General features: G+C 27.4%; 2 protein-coding genes across 2 annotated transcripts; both read left to right on the top strand.

The window, feature by feature from the left end:
- Positions 1-4,573: 4,573 nt before the first annotated feature.
- Positions 4,574-5,267, top strand: LOC112684336 (dihydrofolate reductase). Its single transcript, XM_025555794.1, has one exon. The coding sequence runs from the start codon at positions 4,695-4,697 to the stop codon at positions 5,238-5,240; it is 546 nt and encodes a 181-aa protein (XP_025411579.1). The 5' UTR covers positions 4,574-4,694; the 3' UTR covers positions 5,241-5,267.
- A 1,404-nt stretch (positions 5,268-6,671) lies between these two features.
- Positions 6,672-12,430, top strand: LOC112684335 (condensin-2 complex subunit D3-like). Its single transcript, XM_025555793.1, has 2 exons — positions 6,672-6,905; positions 8,625-12,430. The coding sequence occupies exons 1-2, from the start codon at positions 6,881-6,883 to the stop codon at positions 12,380-12,382; spliced, it is 3,783 nt and encodes a 1,260-aa protein (XP_025411578.1). The 5' UTR covers positions 6,672-6,880; the 3' UTR covers positions 12,383-12,430.
- The last annotated feature ends 223 nt before the right edge of the window (positions 12,431-12,653 follow it).

Genomic DNA, 12,653 nt, shown 5'->3' on the forward strand with positions numbered 1-12,653 from the left:
ATTTTTAATTTCGACAATTTTATCTCAAAGTACATTTTTAATCGTAACCGATTAACAATATATAATAAAAACATAATTTGTAATTTACGTATATAATATATAATATATTTTATTTTACATTGTTTTAAAATATATTGCCGGCCATTAATGATCCTCTTCAGTGACGTATACATAACTTTCGTATGTTTTGTATGAGGTGTATAATTTGCAAACAAACCATTGTTTTTATTTAATCATTTTTTTTCTTATCATTTAAATTTATTTTCTTAAAACATTTAAAAAAAGGCTTAGGGGAGATCTGACCTCCACATCCCCCTTTTTATACGTCACTGGTCATCTCAATATATTAAAAGTTATATAAAAAGTATAGGTATTATTCAATATTGTGTTTGTGTTGTCCCGGTTTCGCCTTATAAATTTATCGCAACCTTAATATTATTATTAAAATTTCATATTCAGATACTTACGACGAGCATTTCGGCCCGGCCTGCGCTGCCCAATACCGCCACGTCCCCTTCTTCCGCCGCCAAAACCTCCCCGACCGCGGTGTACGGGGGGCGCGGAATAATAAAAATTTACTAAGTTATTGAAAACAAATGACATCTACAGTTAAACAAAAATAAATATATTTCATTAAAGATGTATTCAATGTTTTGATCGTATTCAGCTCATAAACTAAATAAATATTATTATACTCGTAATAAATTATCGTAACTGACGTCTACTCACTTTGACTGGTGTTGATGAAGTTATGCTGAGCGGCAGTCGATGCATTCGACGTTGGCTGGCAGGGTAAATATAGCGGTTGCCGATTAGCCAATCGGAAAATTAAATTTGTTGAATTATTAAATAAAAATAACACGATATTTAAGAATGTATTTAATTTTAATACTTTTTCAGGGAACTAAAAGTCTAAGTCATAACCCAATTAGTCTTAATTTAAAAATAACTAATTTAAAGCGGTCCTTACACGATCAATAATATTGCACAATATTATTAACGGTCTAATATAGATTTTGAAGGATTGTACAATATACAGAAGAAATCAAACTGGGTTGGAAATGTATTGCACAATACACAATATTATTGAACGTTTGAATATGATATTGTCCAAAATTACTCAATATTTAGTATCGGTTGTGAAAAAACACATGTTGATTTACACTATATAATTTTTCTATACACAAACATAAGAATTATGTCAACCAAAATAGAAGAACGTTAATTTATAATCGAATGTATTCAGTTGAATCGGGATCTGCCGGCACTTTGGAAAGTGAAATATAAGGATTATTCCAATCGAAACAAAAAAAAAAATGATGCTTATGAAACGTTACTAAGGAAATATCCAGAAGCCACTAAAGAAGATGTTAAGAAAAAAATGAATGCATTAAGAACAAATTTTCGTAAAGAATTAAAAAAGGTTGTTAGTATAAATACATATATATTACGGTAATAGAACGACTACCGTAACATACATAACAATATATTTTTATATATTATTAAAGTACGCTCTTTGTTTATACCACTCTTTCATCCAACGTCTTCTTTTATTTTGTTTGGGATTTTTTTTTTTTTTGTTCAATCCAAATGCTACAGCGATGCAAATTAATTCGGTATCGTTTAGATACATTTTTAAAACAATGATAATTTATAATTTGTAGCAGATGGTAAATGCCAATAAATTGACACGCATAAACACAGCGTAAGCCAGCGTAAGCCAGCGTAACTAGCAGCAAATGTTTGGGGTAGCAATACTTTTATACATTTTTAACCTTCTTCCATAAGCACAAATAGGGGGCTATGTGGGCTAATAAAAAATCACATTATAATACTGTTTCCGTTAATAATACTGTTATCACTTATCAATGACATGAAAATTCACCAATAACAATTTTTTTTTATACTAACCGCCTAATGATAACTAAATAGTAAATACGTACTGTCGACGAATTTTTTTTATTAAATTATAGAAATAATTTTGTGGTAACAAAATGATACTCTTGCGACCAACATAAAAATGTTGGAGGTCGCGACCGCTACCCCAAGTTACACCACTGGCGTAAGCTTAACAACACCTTTATGACCTGGCCAACGAATATTTCTCAACTGAATATTGGGCAATAATATTGAGAGTTTTGGGTGAAATAAATTTTGAACAAAATATTGATACAATTTTATTCACTCAATATTATTGATCGTGTAGGGACTGCCTAAAGCAAAAATATATTATACGTTCTTGTGAATTGTACATTTGTGATTTTTCACATATTGTTTTTACTCGTGTCAAAAAATTTGGAAAATCCGCTGTCACAATTTTTAAAAATAAGCATTTGAATTTGAAATGTTGATAAAAATCACGAAATCTGCCTATTTTTGGTAGTTAAAAGTTGATAAACATTACAGTATGTATACTTAGGTAAGATTTAAAAATGTAACATAGTGAATGTGCTCTTTCCAGCGAACTAAAAAAGTTTACCGGAGCAGCGTTAGAAAATTATATTTTGATGAAATCAAGTGTTTCCGCGATAAAATCCAAAATCGTTAAAAATGTGCACCACCTCTAAAGAAAATCCATATAAATATTTAGTGAACATTTTCAAGTTCCTTACGATTATTATTTTTTGAATTTTGTACATTTAAAAAGAAAAATCGAAGTCGGCAGTTAATAAACATTACAGTTTTCTTTTTTTTTTGCAATTTTTCATTACTTTTCCGCAATTATTGGGAAAAATGTTAAGAAATTCAAATTCCAACTAGACAACATTTACTATCGCAAACCAACCCTAAAGTTGTTGATGGGATAATTTTTACTTGGATATTTAACATACACAAAAACTAAAACAAATCATGCTAAAATTAATACATTTCTCGTTTCAATCGGAATCTAAAATTATTTAACGTAAATTCGTTTAGTCTTCAAACTCAAATGTTAAGTTATCAATTCGTGTTTCGTGTGGTGGATAGAGAATGATTGTATTTATAAGAAGTTAATCGATAGACTAGGAATATAATTACTTAGAAAAAAATATTTAAAAATAGATATTTTTATAGAATGTATTATTTCCCCGCTCCATTGGAGTGGCTCTTTGCTAGGAACCAATTGTCTACATAATCTTATTATGAGACTATTGTCTCATACTCAGTACTCACCAGTCAGAGTAAAAATAATATTTAATATTTATTAATCATATTTATCACAACTTATGACATCGTAGGTATTATATAGGTAGAATGTACCAAATACAATAATCCAAACATTTGATTTCATATTATAACAAATATTATCTGTGAACCAATTAACAGGGGTACAGATTTCATATCATGGTGAAATGAACGGCGGCGAAATGTCCGATTCCGGCATACTAGACATATTATATCATGAACAGGGCTCGGAAGTTGTACCACTAAACATTTTACTTTTTAGCTCTTATTTATGCACTTAAAAACTCTAAAATATGCGCTATAGATAGCACGAAAAATAAAATAATATGCATTTAACTAGAAAAAATTTCTAATTTACTAGGAAAAAAAATTAAATGTAATTTTACAAATTTTTGGGCTCATAAACGTCTGGACTGTTGAGTTATAAACTGTCAATAAAAATGTTAAATTAATTGCATGTACTTGTAAAAGTGTACTTATAATTAAATTATTTTATATAAAATTGGATATTACCCTGGATTATTAAAATGTTTGATAATCTAATGCAGAGGTTCCCAACCTCTTTTGACTCGCGGCACCCTTGGACATTTTCTAAAAATCCGGAGGCACCCTGTGCTCTATGGCCTATATTCTAATATTCTATAGACTGCTTCGGTTCTATTTATTAATGCATAAGTATAATCAAAAGTAGTAAGATGTAGGTGCATACTATATATATATTACATTTAATAAATAAATTATTACATTGTATTTATTTTTATTTTTAATTATTATTTATCTTTATTTATTATTTAATTTACAATATTAATTTAAAATTAGGGAACTTATTTATTTATTTATTATTGGAACTAATGTGACACTTGGGCTTGTTTTTTTTTACACAAATCTTTTATTTGTGATCGAATAGTTGAAAGTTGAATAGTTAAAAATGTAGATCTCGAAATTGGCCAAAGTGTTCCCTTAGATATTTTCACACAGCATAAAACATCACCTCATATGCCACTGACATTATTTTAATAGTCCGCGCTCTTCCGGAACACGTTCAAAACGAGTTTCGAAAATGTTCGTTTTTACGGCAATCCGAATTACCGCATGCCGTCGGGCGGTGCTAACTTTAAAAATGTAAATATGTATGCATTTTCACACAATTTGTTTTTCACATCGAGTTTGCAGTTATACTGTCATATTTATGGGACTTATTCGCCTATTTTGACTGATTTTTTTTTATTTTTTATCGTTATTGGTATCTGGTCGTTTAAAGTTTTTGTTTTTATACGTGGTGTTGTGGCTGCACTGTTACCATAGCAATTATTGTATGCAATTGACAAATTATGGTGCTAAGAAATTTCTACATTAAAGGTGCTTGGGAGACACTGGGCATCTTATCTATTGCTATTGGATTATTGCTAATGTAACCATCGTCTGATAAAGTATATCGTTAATATTGTGTTATAAATAAAAAACTAATAAAAATACTTACAATTTTTAAATCCTTTATTTTGTTTAATTTATTTTTTTTGTTGTTGACAATGGATAATTTGACTTATAATGTCATAGCTGCAATATCAAAAAATGGTGGAATTGGCTACAAAGGTGATCTTCCATGGAGACTTAAAAATGAAATGGAATATTTCAATCGGATGACCAAACTAGTGAATCGAGAAGGTGCTCAAAATGCAGTTATAATGGGTCGTTGTACTTGGCAGTCAATACCTGATAAATATAGACCACTAAAAGGAAGATTAAATGTAATAATATCTAATACTTTGAACAGTTTACCAGAAGGTGTTTTATTGTACCCTAAACTTACAGATTCATTAAAAGACCTTAGTACAAACAATCAGGTAGAAAAAATTTGGGTAATTGGTGGCTCAGGTTTATATAATGAAGCAGTAAAAGACAAAAATTGCAAATATTTATATATTACAAAGATTGACCAGGAATACTTATGTGATGTTTTTTTCCCAAATATTGATCTTAAAGAATTTGAAGAAATCATTGAATCTGGTGTTCCTAAAGGAATTCAAGAAGAAAATGGTATCCAATATGAATTTAAAGTATATAAGAGATTGTGATTATCAAATTTAAGTATATTAATAATAAAATTAATATTACTTAATCCTTTGTTTTTAATATTTATGTACCAATTCATAATTCAAATTATTTAAATGTTTCCTTATCTTAAAAATGTTAGTAAATTATTTTAAATATTTATCTTTTCATATAATGAAAAATCTAATGCTTTTTTTTTAATAATAAACATATTGAATGATATGAACAACACTTGTCTATGATAATTTTTTAAAATTTAATGTCATACATTTTTTTGCTTTAGGAGAATAATTTTGAGTTATTAATTTTATTTTAAGCTTAGATTTTATTAGTTTTTTTTAACACATTTATCTAGAACAATGGGTATCAACAGTTAATTTTTGACTGTATGATTGACAATTGCTCAAAATGTATAAATATTGAAATAACAATTAAAATAGTTTTGTAACAACAAATTTTTCGTATGTAGTAAATATTAATAAATCTAAATTTATACTAGATGGCATAATAATGCTTTATTATTATAATTGTAGAATTGGGTTTATTTGATTGTGGAGTAGTATTAGAAAATGGGTATAGTGTAACACGTCCAATGTCTATTAAATTAAAAAAAAATTGCAATATATTGTGTTAAATATATTTATTTTAATTTACATATCTAGAACTACAGTAAGTAGAAAACTATTAAAAATACAGAAAAAACAAGGAAATAATAATTTAGTGTTATATTAAGTCTAAAGTCGCATAGTAAAAAAAATATTAATCTTAACATAAGTTTAAAAATCTTGATCATAATTATTATCATTAGGTACCTATACAACTCATAAAAAAAAAGTGAATTTTTCCATCTCTAGTTTTATACCAATTTGTTGTGTAAATTAAACACTACATAAACATATGTTCATAAACCATCTAATTAAATACTTAACACAAGCCTAATTAGAATTACTGGTGTCAATCTACTGCTATATTTTGTAATTAAGAAATATGAACCAAAGCCAGAAACGAGTCCAACACAAGGTTTTGAACACAAAATCTCTGTATCAACAATACTGGTCCATGATTCTAGTGTTGAAATAGTGTTATTATTAGTGGTTAACTAGTGTCATAAATTGAGATTGGATTAGGAAAAAGATGTTTAAATGATGAGATTAAGTTAGTATTAACTTATATTTTTGAAGTATTTATAATCATTGTTATAATTACTACCTACAATTAATAAATATTAATATTCGATATGATGTCAAATGTAACAAAAATCACCAGAAACTCAATAATATAATTAATATATAAGCTAATGTCAATATTTTAGTTTTGAAAACAAAGAATTATGTACAATATTTTTGTTTTTCTTTATTTTATGGTAACACTGATCGTAGTTTAACTCAAATTACCGTTTTTCCGTAAGAGCCAATATAATTTCATATCAGTGTCCATTCTGGTTTAATATTTTCTCTGGTTAAAGAGAGATAAAATAAAAAATAAACAAATTTCCCGCTCATAACTTGTAATAGTTAGTTCTCATTACGATTTTATTGTGATGATTGTTTTTCATTTTTTTCAAATTTGCTAAGTGAATTTATTAATGTCTACGTTTTTGTATTTTTTCTAAGTCGGGGATAAAAGTTTTTTTCTGTTTAGATATTTGCTTAAAGAAATCGCCATGGATACGTCTTCATCTACAATAGGTAAATTGGTTTTTCATGAAATGTAATTAATCGAAACGCACTCTACATTACTATCCACAAGATTGAGAAAAGGAATTGTAAAATTTATTTGCCCAAAAAGTAAAATGTTTCTCATCATTGTACTCATAACCATGAGAAACTGGAGCAATACCCAATGGCTTGGATTGTTTATATAGGTGGTCTGTTGTGTTGAAAATAATTAACATTTTGTTATTTTTAGTTAACCATATAAATAACATAAATAAATTAATTGTGTGAATCATAAATTAAAATATTTCGACAAATACGCAACAACCCAATTTCATACATAATTACCATTGATTATAGAATACATTGTTATATTTTATTAAGGACTTAAAATTATGGTGGTGCAAGGGGACATATTCCTCCTACCTCTCAGCTCTTATAAAACATCCCCAATAATATTTTCTGTGTAAAGTTTACTCAACTATTTGTTAAAAATAATCATACTTAGTAAGACTGTTGAAAAAGTGAATGTACAATTTTCAATCTATTTATTTTTATTTTTAATACTATTTTCAATATGTACGAGCATACCAACTACAAATATTAATAAAAAGTAAGACATAAGAGAGAACAAGAGAAAAACATAAAGCTCTTGTCTCTGATTGTGCAAGAGTGTGGAAAAATTAATTCATGCTTCAAAGGTGTGATAGTGTGTTACTATATTTAATGTTTTTCTTACTTTTAATTTTTGTACAATGTACCCATTGGGCTATATGCATAATATTTAAATAAGATAATAAGCTAATGATGTTGTTTTTTTTATTTAAAAAGTTAGTTTATGAAAACCAAAGAACTTTTAATATCAATCAAAAAATTAATGATTTAGATCCAGACAAAGGCACAAACTGAAAATTGTAATATGGAGGGGGCAAAACAAGAGTATTCTATACCTACCTATGAAAAAAAATGGTAGCTGTGGGATTTCATAGAAGAAATTATGTAATAAATGCTGCTTATTGTTATATCTGAAAATTCACCATTGTGTATCAATCATTTTCCTACCGATCCACCCCAATTAAGAAAAAAAATTGCTCCTCCTACTTCTCTAGACTTGTATCTTTTGATCCTGGTAAATCTAATAGTAAGACTGCTGTTTTAAATTTTGGTAATCAAGATAAAGTTATAACCTGTACATTAGTGAAATCATATTCATAAATCATAAACTAATCAGTTACAGTAGATACATATTTAAAATTAAATATTTAACTTTTCAATATATCAATATATATATTTGTATAGATATAAAATAATACCTTTATTATTAAATTATTATGTATTATTATTATGTCTTTATAAGGAGTTTTTGGTTTAAATACTTGATAAAGTGGTCAAAAATTGTTACGGTTGATACTATTTTACAAAAGAAGCTAGGAAAGATATAAAATGTGTATGAAAATAAATTGGTAATAGCTTCTGCCAATATGTAGACTAAACAAATAGTTTTATACTTCTCCAAATCAAAAATGATTAGCACCCATCTATCAATACAACAAGAAATGGTAGAAAATAAAATTTGAAAAACTAGCATGAAATAAATGTATGTGACCTAATAATACCTATTTACCTGGTAATAATTGTTTAGCCACTCTGCCCTTGTTTTTAAATTTGTAAAACAGTTATTTTAATCATTTTGCTTATATTTAAATCATATTTTACATTTTTTAACTAAAATACTTTTTTTTTTTTTTTTAGAAAATCCGACATTAATTGATGTCAGCGATGTAATTAACATATTGAATAATCTTCAATTATCCATTATCCCTCAAGATTATGTGGATGAAGTTATGAATAGTCAATATTGTAACTACAAATTTCCAGAATCATATGAATCAATTGTAATGTCAGATATTAATTTTTCATCTATTATTAATGAGTCTTGTGAGTTACTAAATATTTATTTACGCAAACAACCATCAATGCATATATTATGGGAACAGTTTATTAATGATATTACGTATTGTGTAAACCCTAAATCATTAAGTTGTTTACTTAATTGTTATATTCAAAATGGCATTGAAGATATATCTGATTATAGTGCCAGGAAAAATGGATTGTCTGCAACTCGTTTATTTTTCTTAGCTTCAACATTTAAGGGAAGTACAAATATTGGATTTTTTCATTCATATATTCTTACTAAATGTTTAGAATTAATTAAGTTATGTGTTGTTATGTTAAACAATTCAGATGATGTAGAGAATCGTGATAAAACCTTCGATGAAGATAAAAAAAAAGATTTAATATCTGATTTATTGGCTATTATACGAGACATAGGAATTATGGTCAAAAGATTTCAATTTTCTGATGAAATCAGCTCTTTAAATTTAATTATAGATATAATGGTAGATGTAACACGTTTGGAAGTTTTTGGTAATATTTTAGAACAATTACCTTCTGAAATTATAAGCTATGGTACATTAGCATTTAATGCATACTCTGTTTTATTGGATATGTTTAATGAAAATTGTGGTACAACATTCGATATAAGCAAAAATATTATGTATCATTTACTTCCAGGTTTATTAATTGATGAACAACGTAAAATGCACTTGAGTAATAAAAAATTTAATGTAGTTCGTGACCATCATTTGTCATTTGTCTGTAAATTAACTAAAAAATTAGGAGCTTCATTTGACGGAACATTAGAAATACTCCTGCATCATTTGTTAAATCGAGGGCCTGATCGTAGTGAATTAAAACCTCGTCAATTTCAAATCATACTTGAAATTTGGAGATTATGCTCAAATAATGTTCGAATAAAAATTAAATTCTATATATTGACATTGGTATATAATGTAGATGCTAAAATACGTGCTGTAGCATTGGAAACTTTATTCAAATTACTATCAGAACCTGAAGAAACTGAATCTGATGATCCTGATTTACTACAGTTGATGCCTGCTACTAAACATGAATTCATTGTTGCTGTCATTCTTTCTAAATTTCAAGATTCATTGTTAACAGTTAGAGCTAAAGCATTTTCATTATTTGCCGCATTAACAGCAGGTCCCCCAAGTGCAACAGCACATCAAACAGCATTAGTAAAACGTGTGCTTGTTGATCCTTATCTTGAAGTTGAAGATTTAAAGGAATCATCTTTTTCTAAAAAATATTTCTTCGAATTTTATCCCTATGTAAAAAACAATATGGCAGATTTTGATCAAAATAATATTAAAAATTCAATAATTTACCCGGGTTCTAATATATTATTGTGGGTTTTAAATGTACATGCTCATGATGAGCGAGCTCATATTCGACGTCTAAGTGTTACACTTTTGTGTAATGTATTTAGAACAAATATAAAATTTCTACAGATACCATATTTGAAATTATTGGTACATAGTTGTTCAGACTGTGCAATAACTATTAGAAAAGTGATAGTTTCTGGGTTAACTGATTTATTATTAAAATATCCAAATAATCAAAATGTGCTAAAATATTGGTTTAAAGGATTAATCCATTTAGTTGGTGATCGAGACAAAAAAATTCAAGAATTGGCCATTGAATGTATGAATCGAGTGATTTTACAAAATATTAAACCATATTCTGCAAAACTGATTAATGATAAGGATCCAATAGATTGCTTACCTTGGCTTGTTTTAGATAATGCTTTAAATGAACCAGTAGGCAAATACATGATGTGTTTATGTGAAAAGTGGCATATTAATGGATTCCTTACAGCTACTATCATTAAGGACATTATAACTTATATAGATTCACCTAATAATGAATGGAATGTGCACAGTTTATACTTAATACAATTAATATCTCATCAAGTAACAATTAAAGATATATTACCAATTTTTACTTATTTTAACATGAATTTTGATTCATGGTTTTCAAATGATTTAGATCTAGCCAAACAGAACATTTTACAAACAAATGCACAAATGGTTATCGATATACTATTTTTAAACCAGCAATGTTTAGATAAAGATATAAAGTTATGGTTGTTAAATAAATTTGAAGACCTTGTATTAAATTTTAAAATACCAATTCGTCTTATATCAAAGTCTTTGGATTTATATATAGTTTTACTATCAGATAATCGACAACAGCTCAATAAAAATTTTAATACTTTATTTTTTACTATTTGTAATTCTATTGAAACGTCTTCAATTGTAAATAATGAAGAAATGTTAATGCGATATATATATACACTTGGGGATATAGGTTTATTACAACATTTTAAAGTTGCACACAAATTTCAAAAATATCTGCTAGGCTATTTGAAAGGAAATGACCAATCCATTTCTTCAGCTTTTCAAACAATTGTTGTTTTAACAATTGGCAAATTAAGTATTGTTGATGAACAATTTGCAAAAGATGCAATAGCTGCATTTGGAGAAGTATTAAAAAATCCTAATTATCACCCATCAACAAAAATTAATGCATTAACTGCTTTAGCTGATTTATGTTTGCGTTGTTCAACATTAGTGGAACAAGCTATTCCAGAAATGTGTGTCTGTTTAAAAGCTGAAAATATTACTGTTAAACGAGCAGCACTTAAACTACTTACTGGCTTAATACTTGAAGATTATATAAAACTTCGGAATATAGTTTTCTTTGCTTTGTTATGCATGCTTGAAGACTCTGATCACCAAGTGCGTGAAGAAACTTCATCTTTTATTGTCAACTACTTACTGATTAAAAATAAAAATATCATGGAGAGAAAATTAGTCGAAGTGATTTTTCATTTTAACGGTTATTTAGGAGTACGAGCCTGTCCTGTAGAGGATTGTTTTACTAAAGGGGATATGAAAGCATATTTTTCAATGGAAGGTGACTTAAAAAGATCATCACGCCATTGTGTTTATAGGTTCATGTTAACTCATATGATGGATGAAAATAAATTGAAACTTACGGTGAAGATATTTAAAATTTTTGATGAAATCATTAAGGAAGTCAAGACTACAGACAATAATGAAGTTAAAGAATGTGCTAGACAAGTAATGAAAGACTCAATTTGGATTCTAAAAGCCAAAGAAATGGCTCTTACATCGGGAAAACCGCGTGATAGCAATAATGATGATGATCCAGAAACTATAGAAAAAGTAGTAGACTTTGCCAAAAATGAAGTAATTTTGAAAACTTATCAAACGGTGATTAGTGATTATGTAATACCTGGTGTGTTTAAGATAAAATATGAATTAGAAAAAAACAAAAAAATGTTACCTACTGTAATGAATGATTTACTTGCATATTTGTGTGTACTTACATCGGGAAAATCACCTATAAAACAGCATATTATTGACCTATTATCATCTGATAGTGATTTACTTACTGAAATTTTACATGAAAATAAAAAATTGAAACAACATAAACAACAGCCAGGCATTGAAAGTGATGTTGGAGAATGTGATTCTGAAGATAATGATGATGAAGAAAAAAAAAATCAACATTTGCTTACAGAAATTGGTTATGTATTTTGGCAAGTTTCTGCTTCTGCATAAAATGTATTAATTTGTAATATGTTTTAAAAATCAAAATATTGTATTATATTAAATCTATTTTTATTTTTTATCTAGAATAAATGTACATCATACCTTTATAATAAAATTCTATTGCATTAATTTTAAGAATGAAACCAATAAATGGTTTATGTTATGATTATGATCATTCATTATTTTCTCTTTTTTCTAATTATGCACTTATCAAAATTGCCATAGTTTAAAATATTTGTGCCATCAACTATTGTTCCAGAAACGCAACGTAATATAACTT

This window comes from Sipha flava, unplaced genomic scaffold (genome assembly GCF_003268045.1).
Source record: "Sipha flava isolate LNK unplaced genomic scaffold, YSA_version1 249_pilon_pilon, whole genome shotgun sequence".
NCBI classification, from domain to species: Eukaryota; Metazoa; Arthropoda; class Insecta; order Hemiptera; family Aphididae; genus Sipha; species Sipha flava.